Source organism: Lepidochelys kempii, chromosome 16 (genome assembly GCF_965140265.1).
Source record: "Lepidochelys kempii isolate rLepKem1 chromosome 16, rLepKem1.hap2, whole genome shotgun sequence".
Classification (NCBI taxonomy): domain Eukaryota; kingdom Metazoa; phylum Chordata; order Testudines; family Cheloniidae; genus Lepidochelys; species Lepidochelys kempii.
In genome coordinates, this window is record NC_133271.1 from 4,607,367 (window position 1) to 4,632,597 (window position 25,231).

The 25,231-nt window shown below is 46.5% G+C and overlaps 1 protein-coding gene across 12 annotated transcripts in view; it reads left to right on the forward strand.

Moving 5' to 3' along the window:
- Window positions 1-25,231, forward strand: part of PNPLA7 (patatin like domain 7, lysophospholipase) — a 439,100-nt gene that overhangs the window by 375,309 nt on the left and 38,560 nt on the right. For 8 of the 12 annotated variants that reach the window (XR_012155226.1, XR_012155225.1, XM_073314045.1 and 5 more), the window contains 4 exons: window positions 1,924-1,993; window positions 11,409-11,525; window positions 22,693-22,841; window positions 24,232-24,384. Coding sequence is in view for 10 of the 12 variants with exons in the window: in XM_073314045.1 (XP_073170146.1) it covers window positions 1,924-1,993; window positions 11,409-11,525; window positions 22,693-22,841; window positions 24,232-24,384 (489 nt within the window). In the remaining 2 variants the exon portion in view is untranslated. Of the gene's footprint in view, window positions 1-1,923; window positions 1,994-2,121; window positions 2,203-11,408; window positions 11,526-22,692; window positions 22,842-23,956; window positions 24,179-24,231; window positions 24,385-25,231 lie in introns of those variants that run through there. The other 4 variants (XM_073314053.1, XM_073314052.1, XM_073314050.1 and 1 more) reach the window with 4 other exon arrangements.

The following is a 25,231-nucleotide window of genomic DNA, read 5'->3' on the forward strand; positions in this document are numbered from 1 at the left end:
AGGTTTTTAAGGTCAGGCTTGACAAAGCCCTGGGTGGGATGATTTAGTTGGGTTTTGGTCCTGCTAAGAGGCCTCACCAATGCTGAATAGAGGACAATGATCACGTCTCTCGATCTGCTGGCAATGCTCCTACTTATACAGCCGAAAATGCTCCTTCTTGGCAGCAAGGGCAACTCATATCCAGCTTCTCGTCCACTGTAACCCGTAGGTCCTTTTCTGCAGAACTGCTGCCGAGCCATTCGGTCCCTAGTTTGTAGCGGTGCATGGGATTCTTCCGTCCTAAGTGCAGGACTCTGCACTTGTCCTTCTTGAACCTCATCAGATTTCCTTTGGCCCAATCCTCTAATTTATCTAGGTCCCTCTGTGTCCTATCCCTAACCTCCAGCATATCTACCACTCCTCCCAGTTTAGTGTCATCTGCAAACTTGCTGAGGGTGCAATCCACGCCATCCTCCAGATCATTAATGAAGATATTGAACAAAACCAGCCCCAGGACCGACCCTTGGGGCACTCCACTTGATACCGGCTGCCAACTAGACACGGAGCCATTGATCACTCCCCGTTGAGCCTGACGATCTAGCCAGCTTTCTGTCCACCTTATAGTCCATTCATCCAGCTCATACTTCTTTAACTTGCTGGCAAGAATACTGTGGGAGACCATGTCAAAAGCTTTGCTAAAGTCAAGGAATAACATGTCCACTGCTTTCCCCTCATCCACAGAGCCAGTTATCTTGTCATAGAAGGCAATTAGGTTAGTCAGGCATGACTTGCCCTTGGTGAATCCATGCTGACTGTTCCTGATCACTTTCCTCTGCTTCAGAATTGATTCACTGAGGACTTGTTCCATGATTTTTCCAGGAACTGAGGTGAGGCTGACTGGCCTGTAGTTCTCCAGATCCTCCTCCTTCCCTTTTTTAAAGATGGGCACTACATTAGCCTTTTTCCAGTCATCTGGGACCTCCCCCGATAGCCGTGAGTTTTCCAAGATAATGGCCAATGGCTCTGCAGTGACATCTGCCAACTCCTTTAGCACCCTCAGATGCAGCTCATCAGGCCCCATGAACTTTTGCTCGTCCAGCTTTTCTAAATAGTCTTCTCCACTTCTTTCTCCACAGAGGGTCACCTCCTCCCCATACTGTGCTGCCCAGTGCAGTAGTCTCGGAGCTGACCTTGTCTGTGAAGAACATCAGCTGTCACCACCTCAGAAATAGACACTGATGCAAAATGGACAGTTATAGAACCCAGCTACCCCATTATCACTGTTATACCTACCCTACAGAGAGAGAGAAATTAACTTTGCTAGCACTTGTTCACTACTCATGCTAGTAAAGATATTGAGACTGAAAAATGAGTATGTGTAGGGATGTGTATACACAAGAATGTCTCCTAAAAGTAACAGTGAGACTTGCACTAAGGAGGACTCCCACTGGGCAAACCCTTGTCTTAAAGGATTATTTCAAAGCGTCCCCAAAGTTTCCAATACAATTTTGTTTGCCCTTTAAGAACTCACTTCTTCTGGGCATCCACATTTTCTCATCTGTAATTGTGTAAGACGGGTTTTGCTGTAAAGAGTGCTAATGCTGTAGGTTAACATAACTCCAAAAGGAGTAAATATAGACTTTTACAAACATGGGTTATGGATCTGCTATACCCTGCATTGTATATTGAGAATCTCAAAAACCTTCTTATTTTCCTGGAAATATTATTTCATTTGTGTTAGGAAAAGAGAACATGGCTTTTCATCCCAGTTGGTTATACATAAAGTGTTTGCTCTAGAGCCAGATTTTTAGCCACCCACGCAGGGCTCACATTTTCATCTCTCTGTGCAGGCATTTATGCGTATATGTCCCTGTATTAGAATTGCTTGTCAGCTTATGCCCAGGGTTACTGATGACTATAAAACTGACACTTCCTGTATTGCAGGATCTGTGGATTCCTTACTTCACTATCACGACTGACATTACTGCGTCAGCCATGAGAGTCCACACAGATGGTAAGTGTGTCCAGATAGTCTTCTGCGGGGTGGGGGGTGTCTCTGAGCTTGCAGTGATGTTTGAATGCCAGCCTTTCTGTATAGTTTCATTCCTTTCCATCCCTTTACTTTTCCTTCGTCCTTCTCAGTGCTACCTGCTGAACACCAGATCCATGGCTGCACACAGATTACAAGGAGCTATAGCACCTGAGGAATTGAAATAGGCAAGATGATTCACTGCGTGGAGTGTAAATTAGTTCATGGACACCAATGTGTTCATAAAAACATGCATGGAATACAAAAACTCCCCCTTAAATCAGAATTAATTGTAAAAATCATGCATTTAAATAAAAGCCCTCATGAATCTAGCTGTTCTCCCCAGGAAGAGACATGGGGTCAGATGCTTATTTACAATAAGGCCCCTTTGTTGCTCTGGCACTATATAGGGATCTTTATAACTTTAAGGCTGTCTTACATTGCCAGAGCAGTGTAAAAGGTCTTAGTGTAAATGAGAAACCAGGCCCATTGGTTTGTTGACTGTTTTTGGTTATGCAATATAGTCACCTCTATATGCATCTGATGAAGTGAGCTGTAGCTCACGAAAGCTTATGCTCAAATAAATTGGTTAGTCTCTAAGGTGCCACAAGTACTCCTTTTCTTTTTATAGTCACCTCTGTTTGGCTCCCGATTATTGTCCTTTTCTGTGGTTTTTCACAAAACCATTTAAAAATATGGCTGAGTTCTCCCTGCTTCTTTTAAACTGGGCTGTTGGAGAACTTGCCTCTTAGTAGCGAAGTGACAAACTTGCAAGTATGCTACACCAAGCTGGAGTGTTCCAAGACAATACATTAGAATTTAGCTGCTACTCACAACACAGTGTTCATTTTCAATACTGGTCAGGTGATTTTTTCTTTGAAAGAAAATAGTGACAAGTTTTGCGCTCTACCAGCCATTACGCCGTGTGGCTTTGATCACTTCTGTTTTTCTCTCAGTAAAACATACCCATCTGATTCCCATGTCTTCCTTCTAAACACTTGCAATAGCAAAGGGATAAGAGGAAGCCAGGAGCTTTCCCTTTTAGTTCTCTCATTCATCATTCCCTTGCAGTCTCCTCTTCTAGGGGATCATAAATGGGCTCTTCAAGTGCCAAAAATCTCTCATAGGAATTGCTTCCTATTCATTGAGATGTAATGAGTTACCATTTGACATTAATGGAAATTGATCTTATGGTCAAATTTTGTTCAGCACCAGCAGCCTTATCTTGGTGGAGTGGTTTGTGGAGAGGCCTTTAATACTATAGAGCAGCCTATCTCTGAAATACCAGTTATGAAGACACATTGTAAAATCAATAGGCAGCCACTTATCAGTGCTGGCTCCTGCTGGCACATCTTTCTGCTTTCCTCCTCCCCCACCAGTGTATCTGTTTTGTTAATCCAGCTACATCCTGCTTGGCATTTGAGAACACAGATTCCTTTTTCCAGGAATAAGTTTTAAAATAATAACAGAATATTAAAGCATAGGGGAAACCCTGAGAACTGCTCAGACCAGTCTCTGGAATTCAGTGCATGCATCAAAAAAATAGAGGGAAAACCCCCCAAACACATCCACCTCAAGCATTATTCAGTCTTCAGTATTCTATTGACGAGATACCAAAAGCCAAGCTTTTCCCCATCTAGAGATCCCCAGTAAACCTATAACCAAAAGTAGTGAAGAGCAAACGTCCTACCAGCATTGACCTCTGATAGACAAAAGAAACACTGTTACAAATCCATACCCACCTCAGAAGAACCAGTAATGAAAGATTCTAGATGCAAAATTCTCTACACCCAGTTTGACCAGCAAGATTTGAAGTCTGATGTGCTAAGGGCTAACTATTGAGAGCTGAGCTTGTGGAGGGAACATTGCAACTCCAATTTAACATTAATATAATTAAAGTTACCCCTTGGTGTGAGAGTGACGATATGGCCAGTGCCTTCTGTTCTATTGTGGCCTGCTGCACTCTGCACAACATCTGTGAGGATAAAAGTGCGTGTTTTCACATGGAGTGATTTGCAGGCCAGGCGTAGGCAACCAGAAAGTAGACCTGGCATCACTGGAAAGGCAGGAAAAGGAAGTAAGGGTTGCCTAGTTTTCCCACATCCTTGGAAAGGAGGGGGATGTGGATGAAGAGATGTGATGCTGTGATGGGGACCTGTAATTTGTAAACAGTTTTTATTGTGGTACTCTTATCACTAGAGAGCCTAGAAATCCGTTTGACACAGAAAACCATGGAATGTACGTTTTTTACAGAGAATCTTTAGTTTTTACATTTTGTGAGAAAATAAAAACATATATTAGCTATTAACTACATTTTACTAAAAGTACCAATGTCGCTTATTCAATGTGCGCAACCTTCCCCTCTTGTAGTTGATTTTTGAATGCGCTTTAAATTTACATAGCTAAACATACTCCAATAAACTGCCTCCAGCGTATAGAGGTTACCCAACGGTGTATAGGTGTTCATGTTTTAGTGCATCTCAGATTTCACTTCAGCCTCCCGAACTAACTCAGACAGTGAATAATGTTAATATAAAAGCAATTTTCGATTTTTTGTGCATTTAAAAAAACAGTTTTCTGAAAATACAGAATACAGACATAGAAGTATTTGGTATATGTAAGAAATACAAATTGCAATTCTACTAATTTATTTTATTATAATAATTGAAGGCCCTGGTAGTCTTTGAACTTGCTTCAAAATTGTAAATATTGTGTTCAACTGATACCTATATATATTGTGGCCAAGGAGACTAAAGTTCAGCGTTTCATTTTAATCGTGGAAAAACGCAAATTTTTATGGTTTTTTTTTTATAGGAGGTTTTTTTATCACAGAAAACTAGGATCCCTGCTTATCATAGCCACAGAACCTTTCCACTTTGTTCTCTAGCTTGGGGCCTTTTCTGCAGAGAGGTGTTGGGGGAAGGGAATCTCCGTCCTCTTGGCTGTTATTGCTAAGTGTGACTGTCCCAGCCATTGGGATTTCCATTGTCTCATCTGGATCCTCCCGTCACGTGCAGATTTTATTCAGTTTGTTAATGTCTCTGGTCTCCAGGCTGCTCTGTGAGTCAAACACCTTGTGCCTTCCCTTTACACTCAGTGTATAGCAGTGCAAAGCCCAGGGGAAACTGAGGCATGCAGAGGCATAAAAAATATATTGTCAAAATTCCCATATTCATCACACCCTACTGATGGACAGTCCTATTGACAGGAGTCCTGGCTGGGAGGCTCGGTCCATCTGAGGTGGAAGTGCCTGCTAAGGCAGTGAAAGAGCATTTTTTGGTCATGGTTTAAAAGAGGAAAGAGTCCCTCACTATATGTTCTGCATCAGCACCAGGCTACAATTTTATCACTTTGGAATGCTTTCATTACAGCTAATGTTAGCAGCCCACAGACACATTCTGGTAAGAATTAGATGTGCATTTCGTTAACCAGGTTTTAAAAATTTGGGCTTGGCTGAGAGGGTGAGGTGAAGTCCTAGCAAGGTGTTTGGGACAGTACTTTGCTAGTCAAGGTATAAATCTATATCATTACATCCAGTGGGGAGCTGGAGCTGGTTCGCACCAGTTCGCGTGAACCAGTTGTTAAATTTAGAAGCCGGTTTAGAACCGGTTGTTAAAGGGGTGGGCAAACTCCGGCCCGAAGGCCACATGCGGCCCTCAGGACCGTCCTGTCCATCCCACCTGAGCGCTCGGCTGGGGAGGCTCCCCTATGAATTTTTGCTCACCCGGTGGCACATCCTTCACTCGCTCCGAGCCTTCACGGCACTTCAGCAGCAGGTCCTTCAGTGCCGCCGAAGACCTGGAGCGACTGAAGAACGTGCCGCCGAAGTGCCACTGAAGGCTCGGAGCAACTGAAGGAACCGGTTTTTCAGCTTCTGGCAGCTCATCACTGATGACATTGATGTGGCAGAGTTATTAAAGAGCAGAATTTGCAAAGATTTGGGCTCATGCTTGCAAAGCCTGTACTCTTTTAATTGTTTTGCCAGGAATAATTGTAAAGGTAGTTTGAAAGAGTTACTACTTGTGTTTAAATTTAATTTTCCCTGCTTTGCATTCAGGCTGGATCACATGTAAGATTGCCCCCGGTCAATATTATGTCATGGAGGACGGTGGGCTCTGTGCTCAGGGTGGCAAGCAGACAGTCTAGCTCCTCATAGCAGGGGCATGTAGAGGGTGCCTATCAAACCTGCCATTTGCATCCTTCACTTTGTAGTACAACTGCTTTAGGTACTTGATGCACTTCCTGCACTGCTCACCAGTCTGGTGGGTGCCCACCTCCACCAGTTTCTTCAAAATGGCCTCATAGAATTTCTGGAGCTCCAGCTGGAATAATGATCCCTGGTGTATCTACACCAGAGATTAACTAGGACCCTGGTGTGCTCCTCCAGCCAGCTAGCAGCGTGCTGGGTGGTGGGCCTCCTTGATGCTATTCAACAGAGCTGGACTGAGCTGTTCAGAAACTGGAGCAGGCTGCATGGAAAATGAAGAACCCCAAACACCAAGCAAAGGTACATGAACTGGCAGATGACTGTGGTGTATAGAGGATGAGTGGGAAGTGAGTTGCTAGAACAGCTGGAAGCTACAGGTATGGGGAGTCCTTGGACTTAACGACACAATTCGTTCCTCAGAATTGCATTGTAAGTCAAAACGTTGTAAGTCGAAACTGCTTTTCCCATAGGAATCACAGAATATCAGGGACCTCAGGAGGTCATCTAGTCCAAAGCTCTGCTCAAAGCAGGACCAATCCCCAACTAAATCATCCCACCCAGGGCTTTGTCAAGCCTGACCTTAAAAACCTCAAAGGAAGGAAGTTCCACCACCTCCCTAGGTAACCATTCCAGTACTTCACCACCCTTCCTAGTGAAAAACGTTTTCCTAATATCCAACCTAAAGCTCCCCCACTGCAACTTGAGACCATTGCTCCTTATTCTGTCATCTGCTACCACTGAGAACAGTCTAGATCCATCCTCTTTGGAACCCCCTTTCAGGTAGTTGAAAGCAGCTATCAAATCCCCCCTCATTCTTCTCTTCCGCAGACTAAACAATCCCAGTTCCCTCAGCCTCTCCTCATAAGTCATGTGTTCAAGTCCCCTAATCATCTGTGTTGCCCTTCGCTGGATGCTTTCCAATTTTTCCACATCCTTCTTGTTGTGTGGGGCCAAAAACTGGACACAGTACTCCAGATGAGGCCTCACCAATGTCGAACAGAGGGGAACGATGACGTCCCTCGATCTGCTGGCAATGCCCCTACTTATACGCCCCAAAATGCCATTGGCCTTCTTGGCAACAAGGGCACACTGTTGACTCATGTCCAGCTTCTTGTCCACTGTAACCCCTAGGTCCTTTTCTGCAGAACTGCTGCCTAGCCATTCGGTCCCTTGTCTGTAGCGGTGCATGGGATTCTTCCATCCTAAGTGCAGGACTCTGCACTTGTCCTTGTTTCATCAATGGTATGAAGGGGGGATTGGTTCCTGAACCAAGGCTTGATACACTATTTTCCCCACAATAAGCGAGATTTTTGTACTCAATGAATTATAGATGACTAATGTTGCAACATCAATGTATTTACTGTACACTGTATTTAGTAAAAAGCATTCAAATAAACATAAAAACTCACATATGCTGCTCAGAATCCCAGCAACACAGGCTCAGAAAGTCAGGGAGAACGGCACACATGCTGAGCCTTAACCAATCACTGTTCAAGCTTTCAGAAGGCTGAGCACAGGGCCGGGAGCCAATCAAAAACAAGCAGCAACCCTACCTGGCAACAAGCTACCCTGCTGCTTCAAAGCCAATCAGAAGTGACCCCTTCCAGCTCCATACAAGTATAATGCAACCAGGACGTGATTTCAAGCCAACTTTATGCAGATCTAGCATTGTAAGGGCGAAACAGGCAGTCAACTGAAAAGCGTTGTAAGTGGCGTCCAAATGTAAGTCGGCGTTGTAAGTCCAAGGACTTCCTGTACAGGGAATTGTGGGAATGGCAGTGGAGGACTATCCAGCCCTGATAGCTGCACCTTTACTACTTCCACAGTGCAAAATGTGTGGTAAGGGAGCAAATCACAGCTCAACACACGTGCTGACCCCACTTGGGGTCAGTATGCACCTAGACATGCATTTAAGGACTTTGAGTCTATATGATAGAATGTTTGGGCAAAAATGCCCAGTATAACATGCATGAAACCAGCAGTACAGAAACATCTCAACGATCCCTGCCCAGTACTGGCATTGTTGTCTTTAAGTGGAAGTTTAGTGCTTATAATAAGGAGCAGGGAGTCAGGAATCATAGAATCATAGAATATCAGGGTTGGAAGGGACCCCAGAAGGTCATCTAGTCCAACCCCCTGCTCGAAGCAGGACCAATTCCCAGTTAAATCATCCCAGCCAGGGCTTTGTCAAGCTTGACCTTAAAAACCTCTAAGGAAGGAGATTCTACCACCTCCCTAGGTAACGCATTCCAGTGTTTCACCACCCTCTTAGTGAAAAAGTTTTTCCTAATATCCAATCTAAACCTCCCCCACTGCAACTTGAGACCATTACTCCTCGTTCTGTCATCTGCTACCATTGAGAACAGTCTAGAGCCATCCTCTTTGGAACCCCCTTTCAGGTAGTTGAAAGCAGCTATCAAATCCCCCCTCATTCTTCTCTTCTGCAGGCTAAACAATCCCAGCTCCCTCAGCCTCTCCTCATAAGTCATGTGTTCCAGACCCCTAATCATTTTTGTTGCCCTTCGCTGGACTCTCTCCAATTTATCCACATCCTTCTTGAAGTGTGGGGCCCAAAACTGCACACAGTACTCCAGATGAGGCCTCACCAATGTCGAATAGAGGGGAACGATCACGTCCCTCGATCTGCTCGCTATGCCCCTACTTATACATCCCAAAATGCCATTGGCCTTCTTGGCAACAAGGGCACACTGCTGACTCATATCCAGCTTCTCGTCCACTGTCACCCCTAGGTCCTTTTCTGCAGAACTGCTGCCTAGCCATTCGGTCCCTAGTCTGTAGCTGTGCATTGGGTTCTTCCGTCCTAAGTGCAGGACCCTGCACTTATCCTTATTGAACCTCATCAGATTCCTTTTGGCCCAATCTTCCAATTGGTCTAGGTCCTTCTGTATCCTATCCCTCCCCTCCAGCGTATCTACCACTCCTCCCAGTTTAGTATCATCCGCAAATTTGCTGAGAGTGCAATCCACACCATCCTCCAGATCATTTATGAAGATATTGAATAAAACCGGCCCCAGGACCGACCCTTGGGGCACTCCACTTGATACCGGCTGCCAACTAGACATGGAGCCATTGATCACTACCCGTTGAGCCCGACAATTTAGCCAGCTTTCTACCCACCTTATAGTGCATTCATCCAGCCCATACTTCCTTAACTTGCTGACAAGAATACTATGGGATCCAAGAATACTATGGAATCCTGGGATTTAGTCCTGGTTCTGCCAGTGTCTGAAACTATGACCGTGGGCAAGTCACTTTAACCTTTCTGATCCCAATTTCCCTTGCTGCTAAATAGTATAATGGTATCTACCTACCCAACTGTCAGTGGGTTGTGAGGCTGAAATAACGTTTGTAAAAGCTTTGTGGTCCTAGAACGAAAGGTACAGAGACTATCATTGTAACAGCCAGGCGGGGAAGGGTTGGGCTGGCGAAGAAAGAAGTTCCAGGGAAGGACCAGAGATGTTCTCCCCATGCTGATTGGCGGTTTGCTCCCTCCCTCCCTGTCTCTTCACCTCAGCCTTTCTCCACCAGCTCTCCATGAAACCCTCTCCTCTGCCCTGCTCTGGCCCCCTCATTTCCCCTCCCTTCAATGTCCCCTCCCAACAAAACCCACCCAAAACAAACACAGATTAAAAATCTTGTCACATGCCATTTGCAAACCGTCACTCTGCTTGTGTGGTATGTCCCACCCTTTGCCTGTCTGGTTTATTTACATTGTAATCTCATTGAGGCAGGGAGTATCCATGATTCAGTTAATACAGTGCCTAGCACAACGAGGCCCCATTTTTGGTCGTCCCTACACACTGGCATAATACAAATAATATACAGTAATTATTACTCTTTAAAGCCAAGTATTGGTGTCTGGGGATGAGAACCGTATGGGTGACCCTGCCAAAGGAATCCAAGCCAACTGGGTCTCTACATGTTCTCTCATCCGCTGCATACTCTTTTAAATGGTGAGAAAAAGTCTCTTGTATTAACAAATAAATCGGTTCAGTCAGCTAATTAATAGATTAACTTGGTGATTCAGAGATGGTTGTTTTGCTTCCTCCTGTACCACATAACAGCCTCCCAAGTGCTGCCTTTCCATGCTAACTTAAAGCGATTGCCACTCCGTATAGAACACTTCCCTTGAGTACCTGTGGTATGACAGCAGTCTCACAGGCTACTCTATTGCGGGTCTTGTGCTTTGTTGAAATAGACAAAATGGGCTCATTTGGGGCTTTGTTAATCCTTGCTTGCTGAGTTTTGTTTTGGAACATCTCACCCTGGGAGTAGTTTGTCTTTGTGTGTCATTTGATCTGGACCATCAAAGTTTTGGGAGGTTTTGGTTTTGGCCAATCTCTAATGCTCTCTGTATAGAACTGAAATGAAAGAGCAGGTTGTTTCCTCTGTGAAGGACTGGGGAGGAGATGCGATTATGGGGCTCAAGCACCTGTGCTAAGTAGAGCAAGTAGAGTACAGTAAAATTAAAATCTTGAGATGTTCTGTGAGAGATTGGTGGTGCAGGCGTAACACCTCCTTCTGATAAGGGGGCTGAAGTTACTGAGTGGATGGCACAAGTCTGGATGGAGTCCTCAAAGATGCTGTGTTAATCAGAGGAGGCCAGGTTTGCATCCTGACTAACTGGATCCTGCAGAGAGGCTCTTGCAGTTTTAGCAAGAAGGGTGCAGGGTGTGAATCCCACATCTTTGGAGTGATGTCTCTGGTGTCCTGTTAAAAATCTAAACACGGGTAAAACTTGTGTGGGGGAGTCAAATGTGTATCCCATGTGTTCAGCTCCTACGAATGGTAATGATTCTGCCACATGTGGCATTTCCTGGGGGTTAATGGCCTTCAGCTACAATTGAGGCTCGTGATTCCTCCCCATCATTTGTCTGCAGAAGAAACCTTGTTCTTTCATGGTTGGTGGTGGAGGCTGTGATACAGGAAAGTGCTTAAGATCATGGTTAAAGTTAAGTGTGAGCTTAAATGCTTTGCTGAGTTGGAGACTGAGTAACCCTTTTCCTAGCCTGCATTATGATTTGGGAGTCATTCGGGTGCTTTAATAACATTCTGCAATCCGACCGTTGGGATAATATCTGTCACAAAATTGCATGTAGTGACTGTGAAACCACCCCCGCCCAGTCCTGCCATAGTGGGTTAGTATGGATGTCTTCCCTCTTATTGCTGTAGGTTCCCTTTGGAGGTATGTCCGTGCCAGCATGTCACTGTCTGGGTACATGCCCCCTCTCTGTGATCCAAAGGATGGGCATCTCTTGATGGATGGAGGTTATATCAACAATCTTCCAGGTATGTTTGTGGATAGTTGTTTGCAATTCGCCAAGAAGACAGATGGTAAAACTCCATCTGCACAGGCATATGTCAGTGTGATTACCTTCCAGAACAACTCCATTCTGATCTCTTGGAGGCTAGCAGAGCTGCATTGTCCTCTGGATACAGGGCCTTTGCTTTGTTGTTATACAGGCTTTTCCAAGACGGCCTCTTGGGATGGAATGTTTCCTTTCAAATCATGTGTCAAAAATATGTCAGGCTAATTATTAGAACATATTCTAGTGTGTATTTTTAAAAAAGGGTTGGGGAGGAGTGAAGGAATAAAATTATAAATATACCTCTTTCCTTGAATCTGTTGGAAGAACAGAGCATAAATATGAACTGATTCTAAATATGCAACAATGGTGAAATATTAACTGCTCTTAGTGTCTAAGATTCAAAGCAATGTCTATCTTAACTGGAGAATTCATATAACATTAAATTCAATGGTTTCAGAGTAGCAGCTGTGTTAGTCTGTATTCACAAAAACAAAAGGAGTACTTGTGGCACCTTAGAGACTAACAAATTTATTTGAGCATAAGCTTTCGTGAGCTACAGCTCACTTCATCGGATGCATCCGATAAAGTGAGCTGTAGCTCACGACAGCTTATGCTCAAATAAATTTGTTAGTCTCTAAGGTGCCACAAGTACTCCTTTTGTTTTTATTAAATTCAATGAAACATTAAAATCAATGAAAATCAATCTAAAATCATCCTATTAAAATGTTTTTCTCATTAGACAGCTGAATGAAGCCAGGAATGTTAAACTGTGTGTGTGTTTTTTTAGTTGTGTTGTCAAATGTTTATGGAATAGAGGTGGTCAGAGTTTTTGTCATAATATCTAATGCTTTGAAAATTTGTTTTCATAGTACATTTCCCATGAGCTGTGTGCAAATAATTAGAGAGCAGCCTGAGTAAAAGGCCTGGAATCTGAGCAGCCCAATCTGGGAGGGCGGGAGAGGGGGGCGGTGTTAAAAATTCAAACCCAGATTCAAATTTTGCAAAAGGTCCTTATCTCCCTAAAGGGCAGAACTACAAATGCTCCCACAAATTTGAAAACTGTACCTGCCATTTGCAGCTTGGGCCTCTCTCTACAAATATGAATTCCTAATCTAGCTATCTTTCCACCTGTCCCAGCTATCCATCTGTACATTCTAAGATTGCACAGTGTCTGAAGATGATGTTGAGGATTGGTTCAACAATGGATGATGGACTGGATTGTCCAGTCACATAAACCTAGTGAGAGTTCAGTTCTGGTTTGAATTAAATCATAGAATCACAGAATATCAGGGTTGGAAGGGACCTCAGGAGGTCATCTAGTCCAACCCCCTGCTCAAAGCAGGACCCTACGGAGTTGTAGCTGTCACAGTGCATAGCCACTCTGGGAATCTCAGTTATAAGAACATAAGTACGGCCAAACTGGGTCAGACCAAAGGTCCATCTAGCCCAGTATCCTGTGTTCTGACAGTGGCCAATGCCAGGTGTCCCAGAGAGAATGAACAGAACAGGTAATCGTCAAGTGATAATCCCCTGTCACTAATTCCCAGCTTCTGGCAAACAGGCTAGGGACACCATCCCTGCCCATCTTAGCTAATAACCATTGATGGACCTATCCTCCATGAATGTATCTAGTTCTTTTTTGAACCCCGATACAGTCTTGGCCTTCACAACATCCTCTGCAGAGATCCACAGGTTGACTGTATTTTGTGTGAAGAAATACTTCCTTTTGTTTGTTTTAAACCAGCTGCCTATTCATTTCATTTGGTGACCCCTGGTTCTTGTGTTATGAGAAGGAGAAAATAACACTTCCTTATTTACTTTTTCCACACCTGTCATGATTTTATCAACCTCTATCATATCCCCTCTTAGTCATAGACTATCAGGGTTGGAAGGGACGTCAGGAGATCATCTAGTCCAACCCCCTGCTCAAAGAAGGACCAATCCCCAATTTTTTTTCTTCCCCAGATCCCTAAATGGCCCCCTCAAGGATTGAGCTCACAACCCTGGGTTTAGCAGGCCAATGCTCAAACCACTGAGCTATCCCTCCCCCCCATCTCTTTTCCAAGTTGAAAAGTACCAGTTTTATTAATCTCTCCTCATATGGCAGCAGTTCCATACCCCAAATAATTTTTGTTGCCCTTTTCTGAGCCTTTTCCAATTCCAATACATCTTTTTTGAGATGGGGTGACCACATCTGCACACAATATTCAAGATGTGGGCATACCATGGATTAATATAGAGGCAATATGATATATTCTGTTTTATTATCTATCCCTTTCCTAATGATTCTCAACATTCTGTTTACTTTTTTGACTGCCGCTGTACATTGAGGGGATGTTTTCAGAGAACTATCCACAATGACTCCAAGATCTCTTTCTTGAGTGGTAACAGCTAATTTAGACCCCATCATTTTATATGTATAATTGGGATTATGTTTTCCAATGTGCATTACTTCGCATCTATCAACACTGAATTTCATCTGCCATTTTATTGCCTAGTCACCCAGTTTTGCAAGATCCCTTTGTAACTCTTTGCAGTTTGCTTTGGACTTAATTTTCTTGAGTAGTTTTGTATCATCTGCAGATTTTGCCACCTCACTGTTTACTCCTTTTTCCAGCTCATTTGTGATCTGTATGGCATAGTTGGTCCCAGTACAGACCCCTGTTGGACACCACTGTTTACCTCTCTCCATTCTGAGAACTGACCATTTATTCCTACCCTTTGTTTCCTATCGTTTAACCAGTTACTGATCCGTGAGGGGACCTTCACTCTTATCCCATGACAGCTTACTTTGCTTAAGAGCCTTTGATAAGAGACCTTGTCAAAGGCTTTCTGAAAACCTAAGTACACTATATCAACTGGATCCCCCTTGTCCACATGCTTGTTGACCCCCACAAAGAATTCTAGTGGATTGGTGAGGGATGATTTCCCTTTGTTGACTCTTCCCCAAAAATCTTGTTCATTTATGTGTCTGACAATTCTGTTCTTTACTATAGTTTCAACCAATTTGCCTGGTACTGAAGTTAGGCTTGCCAGCCTGTGATTTCCAGGATCACCTCTGGAGTCTTTTTAAAAAATGTGTGTCACATTAGCTATCCTCAGGTCATTTGGTACAGAAGCTGATTTAAATGATAGGTTACACACAACAATTAGCAGTTCTGCAATTTCACATTTGAGTTCCCTCAAAACTCCTGGGTGAATATCATCTGATCCTGATGACTTATTACTGTTTAGTTTATCAATTTGTTTCAAAACCTCCTCTAATGACACCTCAATATGGGGTTAGTTGAAATCCCCCATTATTATTATTTTAATAGCCTCTCTAATCTCCCTGAGCATTTCACAGTCAGTATCACCATCCTGGTCAGGTGGTTGGTAGTATATTCCTACTGCTATATTATTATTCTTTGAGTGATTGCTCATGTGTATTCCACTATAGGTGTGCTTGCTTGCCATGTCCACCGGTATCAGAAGTTTGTCCCCTAGCAGTACCCATAGGGGAGTGCCCCTAGCGACCCCTGGAGTGGCGCCTCCATGGGGCGGTATAAGGGGCGCTACGTGATCCCCCCATCCTCAGATTCTTCTTGCTGCCAGTGAAGGTGTTTCGGAACTGCTCTGCTCCAGCTTTGCTCCAGCTTGTCCCCAGAATGCTTGTTCGTTCAGGGTATGTGACCTGTAGTTAGTACGCTTTTAGTTTAGTTTAGCTAGTGCGCCCGGGCTGGGGCGTGCCCCGCACCCCGGGTTTTAAGTCGTGCAACAGTTGTAGAAGCTTGATGCCAGAGAGTGATCCACACGTGGACTGTTTACGCTGTTTGAAACACATCTCAGCAATCGCTGCAAGATTTGCAAGTTGTTTAAGCCTCAGACCAAGAGAGAAAGTGACATTAGGCTCCGGGCTATCCTCATGGAGTCAGCGTTGACCCCGACTCCGGCACGCCGCTCCAAGTCGGCATCGGGCACTGCCGTGTTGGTGTGTGGCGACCCCCCCAGCACCATCTACTAGTCGGCACCACTCCCCATCCACGGGGCACGGCAAGAAGATTAAGAAGAGGCCTTCTCCACCGCAGCACCGGAGTAAATCTGGGGCAGAGTCTAGACCCATGTTGGGCAGTCCTCGATCCCCATCAGCCTCTAGGCCTCTGACTCAAGTCATGCGGAGTAGTCCAGCCTGTTCAGAGCAGACTTCCAGATGCCCTCCACACCAGAGGCCCTGCAGGTAGCTCAGGACATGATGTCCATGCCGGTACCAGGAGCACCACCAGTGTTGGCCCCGTGGTCCAGAGGCAAGCCACCACTGGGGTCTCTGCAGTCACTCCTAACTTGGTACCGGTCTCGGTCGAGGGAACATTCCTGACGCTGTTCACCACTCAGCAACCGTTCCGTGCACAGTCCACGTGCGTCGCCAGCGACTCCCACCAGGTTTTCTGGCTGGGTACCATCTGACAGAGACTCCGGGCACTACTCCGCCACTGAGGAGCACTGCCAGCAGATAGAGGGACGTGATCGTTCCCCTCTATTCGGCATTGGTGAGGCCTCATCTGGAGTACTGTGTCCAGTTTTGGGCCCCACACAACAAGAAGGATGTGGAAAAATTGGAAAGCATCCAGCGAAGGGCAACACAGATGATTAGGGGACTTGAACACATGACTTCTGAGGAGAGGCTGAGGGAACTGGGATTATTTAGTCTGCAGAAGAGAAGAATGAGGGGGGATTTGATAGCTGCTTTCAACTACCTGAAAGGGGGTTCCAAAGAGGATGGTTCTAGACTATTCTCAGTGGTAGAAGAGGACAGGACAAGGAGTAATGGTCTCAAGTTGCAGTGGGGGAGGTTTAGGTTGGATATTAGGAAAAACTTTTTCACTAGGAGGGTGGTGAAGCACTGGGAATGGGTTACCTAGGGAGGTGGTGGAATCTCCTTCCTTTGAGGTTTTTAAGGTCAGGCTTGACAAAGCCCTGGCTGGGATGATGTAACTGGGGATTGGTCCTGCTTTGAGCAGTGGGTTGGACTAGATGACCTCCTGAGGCCCTTCCAACCCTGATATTCTATGATTCTATGGTGATCGAGGCAGACATAGCCAAAGGCCCTCCTCTTGGAGGGGCTGTCGTAGCTGGTCGCAGCACGAACGTCAACGCCATTCCCATTCATCGTCTCACTCCAGGACCCTGCCACGGCACAGCTCCTGCAGCCCCGGGCATCGATCACTGGCGATTCGCTGTTGTGGATCCACCCGCCAGAGCCGATCGTGGAGCAGCTGCTACCAGCTGTACCATTCCTCCACGTCGGAGTCACGGTCTCGGGGTTGGCACCACTCCCAGTGCTGCCAGTCTTCCCAGTCCAGGGACAGCGGCCGGTCATACGTTAGCCCGGCCTCCCTTCGTAGCTGTCCGTCGATGGATCAGGCCAGCCCGGCCAAACTGCCTGCTCCGCCGCCGTCACAGGAGGTGCAATGGCACCGGGCCCCGTGGCCAGTCCAATGGTACCACTGAGACCGTGCCCCCGACGCAGCCCCCAGTGGGGGCTTGCTCAGTGGCCGGAGCCTCAGAACAGCCGTCGGCCTCCCTCTCCTGACCTCCGAGGAAGGAGTCGGTGAGACATACATCCTCGGTGCTGTGCCTGGAGTGTGACCAGGTGGTGGATCTTCCAGTGCTGGTGGACACGCAAAGTACCACGCCCTCCTCCTTACCCTCCCCTGATGAGGTGATTACGGCCCCTCCTTCCTCTGTCTTTAAAGCTTACCAGGAGCTATTGAAAAGGGTAGCATCAAACCTCAACTTTCAGGCAGAGGAGGTGGAGGATTCCTTTTTAACGTCCTATCTGCCTCACTACCGGGCAGGGTGGCCTTGCCTCTCCACAAAGGGGTGGCAAAAATTTCAAATGCCCTATGGGAAATCCCGGCCTCATTGGCCCCTGTCTCTAAGAGAGCAGAACGCAAGTATTTTGTGCCCACCAGAGGGCATGAATACCTATACACCCACCCTGCTTCTAACTCCCTGGTGGTCGAGTCGGACAACCACAGGGCATGGCAGGGCCAACCAGCCCCTACTCCAAAAAATAAGGATTCAAGGAGGCTTGATTCATTTGGGAGAAAAATCTATTCGTCCTCGAGCTTCCAGTTTTGGGTTGGCCAACAATCTGGCTCTCCTGGGCTGGTATGAGTTCAAGGACTCCCTCCAGGAGCATGACAGGAAGGAGTTTAAAGCGCTGGTGGAGGAGGGTACAGCGGCTGCCAGGGCTACCCTGCAGGCATGGGTCAGACATGGCCGTGCGGTCCATGGCCTCCGTGGTGTTCATGAGAAGGGTGTCGTGGCTCCTGTTCTCTGGGCTGTCCAGTGAGGTGCAGACCTCCCTGCAGGACCTTCCATTTGATGGCAAAGCTCTGTTTAACAAACGGTTATAAAACTGCATGGCCTGAAAAACTCTCACATCACACTTCAGACTCTGGGACTCTATGTTCCGGCTCCGGCTAAACCTAAATTTAAGTCACAGCAGGCTCCCGCTCAGACTACCCACTCTAAATATGAGCCCCCTTATAAAAATTAGTGGGACAATAAGAAGCACCCACAGAGGCAGGCTCAGCCTGCCTCCAAGCCTGGTCCTCCATGGGCAAACAGGTAGGGAAATGGCGGTTTTGACGGGATGCCCAGGGGCGCTCTATCAGTTCTCATCAGGGATCCACCCACAGTAAAGCTTCCCTTGTCCTACCGGTTGTGTGCTTTCCTTCCAGAATGGTCGTGGCTGACCTCGGACCAATGGGTCCTCAACACCATCTCCTGGGGTTACACCCTCCAGTTTACCTCCACCCCGCCCAACCACCCTCTGCCCCCGTCCCTCCTGGGGGACCCCTCTCACAAGGCTCTGCTCGAGCAGGAGGTGGGGCGGCTCCTTGGCCTAGGAGAAGTGGAAGCGGGGGAGCTCAAAGGCAAGGGGAGCTCCTCCCGCTATTTCCTTATCCTGCAGGCCAGAGGGGGGCTCAGGCCCATCCTGGACCTGCGAGGCATGAACCAGTACATGGTAAAGTTCAAATTCCGCATGGTCTCCCTGGCCTCCATCATCCCCGCCCTGAATCCCAGGGACTGGTCCGCTGCCTTCGATCTGCAGGACACGTACTTCCACATTCATATATTTGAGGGGCATAGATGCTTCCTCCGTTTCACAGTTGCGCGTGAATACTGCCAGTTTACAGTCCTCCCTTTTGGCCTGTTCACTGCCCCCAGGGTGTTTACAAAGTGTATGTCAGTGGTGGCAGCCTACCTCAGGCGCCGTGGGGTCCAGATCTTCCCCTATCTGGATGATTGGCTGGTCAAGGGCAGCTCGCGGTCGCAGGTGCGATATCATGTGGTGCTCCTTCTGTCCACGTGCGCCACTCTGGGCCTGTTGGTAAACAACACTAAGTCCACCTTAGTCCCGGTGCAACACATAGAGTTTATCAGGGCGGTCCTGGCTGCCATGCTAGCCAGAGCCTCTCTCCCACCAGACAGGTTCGAGACCCTGAAAGGGCTCAATGACATGATCACAAGGTTTCCAGTGACAACAGCCATAGCTAACATGCTAACCCACAGAGACCTTCCTACCAAGACTACAAAAAGAGGGATTCTGGGTGAACTCCTCCTGAAGGTCAAAACAACAGACTGGATTTCTACATAGAATGCTTCCACCGACGTGCACGGGCTGAAATTGTGGAAAAGCAACATCACTTGCCCCATAACCTCAGCCCTGCAGAACACAATGCCATCCACAGCCTCAGAAACAACTCTGACGACATAATGAAAAAGGCTGACAAAGGAGGTGCTGTCGTCATCATGAATAGGTCAGAATATGAACAAGAGGCTGCTCGGCAGCTCTCCAAAACCACTTTCTACAAGCCATTACCGTCTGATCCCACTGAGGGTTCCCAAAAGAAACTACAGCATTTGCTCAAGAAACTCCCTGAAAAAGCACAAGAACAAATCCGCACAGACTCACCCCTGGAACCCCGACCTGGGGTATTCTATCTGCTACCCAAGATCCATAAACCTCGAAATCCTGGACGCCCCATCATCTCAGGCATTGGCACCCTGACAGCAGGATTGTCCAGCTATGTAGACTCCCTCCTCAGGCCCTATGCTACCAGCACTCCCAGCTATCTTCGAGACACCACTGACTTCCTGAGGAAACTACAATCCATTGGTGATCTTTCTGAAAACACCATCCTAGCCACTGTGGATGTAGAAGTCCTCTACACCAACATTCCACACAAAGATGGACTACAAGCCGTCAGGAACACTATCCCCGATAATGTCACGGCCAACCTGGTGGCTGAACTTCGTGACTTTGTCCTTACCCATAACTATTCCACATTTGGGGACAATGTATATCTTCAAGTCAGCGGCACTGCTATGGGTACCCGCATGGCCCCACAGTATGCCAACATTTTTATGGCTGACTTAGAACAATGCTTCCTCAGCTCTCGTCTCCTAATGCCCCAACTCTACTTGCACTAAATTGATGACATCTTCATCATCTGGACCCATGGAAAAGAAGTCCTTGAGGAATTCCACCATGATTTCAACAATTTCCATCCCACCATCAACCTCAGCCTGGACCAGTCCACACAAGAGATCCACTTTCTGGACACTACAGTGCTAATAAGCAATGGTCACATAAACACCACCCTATACCGGAAACCTACTGACCATTATTCCTACCTACATGCCTCCAGCTTTCATCCAGACCACACCACACGATCCATTGTCTACAGCCAAGCTCTACAATACAACCGCATTTGCTCCAACCCCTCAGACCGAAACAAACACCTACAAGATCTCTATCAAGCGTTCTTACAACTACAATACCCACCTGCCGAAGTGAAGAAACAGATTGACAAAGCCAGAAGTGTACCCAGAAGTCACCTACTACAGGACAGGCCAAACAAAGAAAATAACAGAACACCACTAGCCATCACCTTCAGCCCCTAACTAAAACCTCTCCAACGCATCATGAAGGATCTACAACCTATCCTGAAGGACGACCCATCACTCTCCCAGATCTTGGGAGACAGGCCAGTCCTTGCTTACAGACAGCCCCCCAACCTGACGCAAATACTCATCAGCAACCACATATCACACAACAGAACCACTAACCCAGGAACCTATCCTTGCAACAAAGCGCGTTGCCAACTGTGTCCACATATCTATTCAGGGGACACCATCATAGGGCCTAATAACATCAGCCACACTATCAGAGGCTCGTTCACCTGCACATCCACCAATGTGATATATGCCATCATGTGCCAGCAATGCTCCTCTGCCAGGTACATTGGCCAAACTGGACAGTCTCTACATAAAAGAATAAATGGATGCAAATCAGACGTCAAGAATTATAACATTCAAAAACCAGTCAGAGAACACTTCAATCTCTTTGGTCACTCGATTACAGACCTAAAAGTGGCAATTCTTCAACAAAAAAACTTCAAAAACAGACTCCAAGGAGAGACTGCCTAATTAATTTGCAAACTGGACACCATTAACTTATGCTTGAATAGAGACTGGGAGTGGATGGGTCATTACACATTGCTGGCACATGATGGAATATATCAGAGCTGTTCATCGCCTTGGCCGAGCGCATGAAAGGTCAGCCGATCTCCACTCAGTGGCTCTCAAACTGGATCACCTCATGCATCCATACCTGCTATGATCTGGCGGAAATCCCCCACTGTCAATTGTGAGGGCACACTCGACTAGGGCTCAGGCCTCGTCAGCTGCCTTTTTGGCCCATGTCCCCATTCAGGACATTTGTAGGGCCGCCACGTGGTCTTCAGTTCACATGTTCACCTTGCATTATGCGATGGTCTCCCAGACCAGGGAGGATGCTGGGTTCGGCAGAGCTGTGCTCCGTCCTGAAAGTCTGTGAACTCCTACCCACCTCCAACAGCTATAGCTTGGAATCGCCTACTGTGGAATACACATGAGCACTCACTCGAAGAAGAAACGACAGTTACCTTTCCCGTAACTGGTGTTCTTCGAGATGTGTTGCTCATGTCTATTCCGCATCCCGCCCTCCTTCCCCTCTGTCTGAGTTGTCTGGCAAGAAGGAACTGAGGGCGGGGAGAGCGCACATCGCCCCTTGTACCGCACCATGGCGGCGCCACTCCAGGGGTCGCGGGGGGCGCTCCCCTATGGGAAAAGCTTCCGACACTGGTGCACGTGGCGAGCACGCACACCTATAGTGTCTTTTATTCAAGCATGGAATTACTATACATAGTTATCCTGGATCTTGAACTTTTTCTCCTCCCTGCATTTCTCTTTCCTGTGAGTTGCCCAGCACCCCGAGTCCCTCCTTCAGCATCTTCCTAAATTCCTACTCTTTAAACTGTCAGGGTCCTAAATGTCATGGCCAGACCACTCTGTCCCCTCAGGAAGTGGGAAATGTCCCTCCATCCCATCACCATCACTAATCTGTCCATTTCTAAATTCATGCAAAATTTTCCTTCTTACTTTCAAAGCTCTTCATGGACTGATATTCTCCCAACCTCTGACCGATATCAGTTTCTCTCCTCAGTTGGTCATTCTGCCTCGACCTCTTCTGTGTCCTCTTGCATTTCTGCTGCTTCATCCGTATATCAAGGAAGGCAACTATGCAGCCAGTGATCATGTGGGTGCAAGAAGCTTTGGTGGTGCAATAATACTGCCCATGATGGATCCAATCTGAATATACAGCCAGGCCACTTTAAGGACCTAGCCAGAGATTATTCTGGCTGGTGCTTGATCTGCAAGGAGGACATGTCCCTTTGGTATTTGCCATGATGAGGATGATCCCACAGGCCTTTCTTTTAATTATCAACATTTGTGTTGGTTTCTGAAAGAAAATTGTTAGAATAACTAGGGATTATAAAAGATAGTTATACCCAGGTACCATACATCACTATGACGAGTATAATTAGTATAGCATTATTCTGAGGTAAGTCATTCTCCCTGCAAAGCATTCATGAATGTCTGTGCTGGAAGCTGTATGAAAAGGAATCCTGTTGTATTGTCCCATGCTGTGCTTGTGTGGTCTGTCCTGATCCTTGGAAATACATTTCCCTGCTTCCAGTGGCCAGCTCCAGACAGGTAAGTGCTGTAGAAGAGAGGGATGATGGGTAATGATGATGTGGCTTTGTTCCCAATAGCGGATGTTGCAAGGTCCATGGGGGCAAAAGTGGTGATAGCAATTGATGTGGGCAGCCGGGATGAGATGGACCTCACCAACTATGGCGACACTCTGTCTGGCTGGTGGCTGCTGTGGAAGAGATGGAATCCCCTTGTTGAAAAAGTGAAGGTACCGTAAGCTTATGTTAAAATCACAGTGATTTTCAGTAAGCAGAAGGGAACTGTCCCACTGTGTATCCGAGAAACAAGACTGGGAATCAATTGCTCTGTCACCTGCATCTTGTGTTGCAAGATGACATTTGAGGTGTGGGAAAGCTGGGCAAGGTCCCAGCATAAAAGAAAATACAATGTTATGGGAGAATTCAGTTGTTCGAATCTGGGGAGGAACTAGGAGTGGCACTCATATAGCCAATCAATTTTTCCTCTAAGGAGTCCAACTCCAGCTCTCCACACAAGAGCAAATTCTGCTGGGTGCTGAGTGGGGGACTACAGAATTACAAGATTATTATTATTCCATATTTGTATTATGGTGGCACCTAGGAACCCTGGAAATGGACCAGGACCTCATTGTGCTAGGTGCTGTACAAGCACAGAACAAAAATGAATACCTCTTCTCCCAAAATGCTCCTTGAATATAGACAAGAGCAGTTGACCTGGCTTTGATAGAGCTGAAAGAGCCCCTCTCCAATTGGAGTGAATTTGGCACAATTAATCTTGATGCAGTTAGGATTTGGCTGCTTTCCAAGTGAAAGTGAGTGGAGCTTTGTCCACTTCTCTGTGTTTCTTAGCAGCTGAATATAGGGATTTTTGCATTGGGCAGTAATAATAAATTCTTAGATGTTTGTTTTCATGACAGGCTGCATGAGCTAAGGATTTCCTTCCTGGGTGAAGTCAGATCAGACCGGATTAACGTTTCATTTCTTCCATTTTCCTTCTGGTTCCCTGTGTCCGTGCTGTAATCCTTAGGGTCTCTCTCGTTAGCAGTCCCCTCCTCAAAAAGGCCTGGTCTGAGGACTGGACAGGATTCCTTTTCAGAGCTCAGTACTACTGGACTCCTCCAGTGGGTGTCTGTTGTGAGTGATGCAGGGTGGGGTTGAACATGCTGCTTCCATAGCATACTGGGCTGTTCTCTGTCCCAAGGAACGAGAGGCTATGACAGTGAATCAAACCCAGCTCTTACCTAAAGCGGTGTCTGGCACTAGAAAATCAAGCTGGCTTGTTACTCATCCCCACCCTGAGAGAGCTTAGCACCCCTCCTACATCACCCTATATATCTCCTTCTAGGTACCAGTATTTCCTGGAATTAACGACCAAGTTCGGCTTGAACTGCAGAAACATCATTTGTTAGATGGAAGCTGAGCCTCTGCCATTGATGACAGATTGGCTGGCGGTCAGCAGTGTGCTCCTGGGAGGCTGAGGGATGTGGGATGTGACAACCTCTGCAGATACCCCTGAGTCACTGGAGTGCATTTCTCCCTTTTACCATTGCCAGTTCAGGGCAAGTTGTGCTAATGAAAGTCTTGCAATGCATTTAATGGCTGTCTGGGGCTGATTGGCAGGTGCTGAACATGGCAGAGATCCAGACCCGGCTTGCGTATGTGTGCTGCGTGCGGCAGCTGGAGATGGTCAAGAACAGTGAATATTGCGAGTACATTCGGCCGCCCATCGACAGATATGGCACCCTTGACTTTGGGAAGTTTGATGAAATCTGTGTAAGTGAATCTGGAGGGTGTAGGGGGCTCCGATGTAGCTACTTCTGTGCAGCAACAGAGTCCTGTGAACACCGCAGCAATACAAACCTAGTGCTAGGGGCAAGTTCTAGGCTCTCTTTCTTGAGGAAGCTGTTCTCAAGTGTTCGATTTCTTACTTCTTAGCTCTCTGTAGGCTATGTACGTATGAGAGCTGAGCAAAGAAGTCACACTGAATAATACCATGGAAAGACATGGTGTATGGTGAGGGGCTCAGGATAAGAACCTGAATAGAATCATTCACCCTGTTCATGTCATGTCCCTGAGCAGACTGCAACTCCTCTCCTTTTTTTTGCCAGTAACTTTACTCTGGGGGTCAGGCATGGACTGTTCGCTGTAGGTATTTGAAATCAGAGTTGTTTTGTTTAGTTATAAGTGGCACATAAGTCACATGGCATTGTTTCTTTTCCCTGATTGGGTGAGAATAGCTCATAAAGTCAGGGGGAGGGTTTGAATAAGCCGGAAGGGCTGTGAATTGTCCAAGCAAAGGGAGCAGAATAGTAGAATGTCTGTGGCACAGTTAACGTTCCGATGCTTCTATTACTATTATGGACCATCTGCACTTCCTTTGCACCTGATATAGGATCAGCAGAACACCACCAGTGTCCGTGGAAGGACTGTTAATGAAGGGATAGTATCAGGTTCACAGGTCTTTGGGGTTAGGTTTGTCTGTCTGTGTATGTCATAAATCAGCATGCAAAGTACTGACACCAGATGTGCAACTGATGTTTTTCAGAGAAAAATAATTCAGCAATTTAAAAAGAATAGAATAAGGTTTCTTTCCTTTCCAGTGGACTGTTGTTTAGTAGCT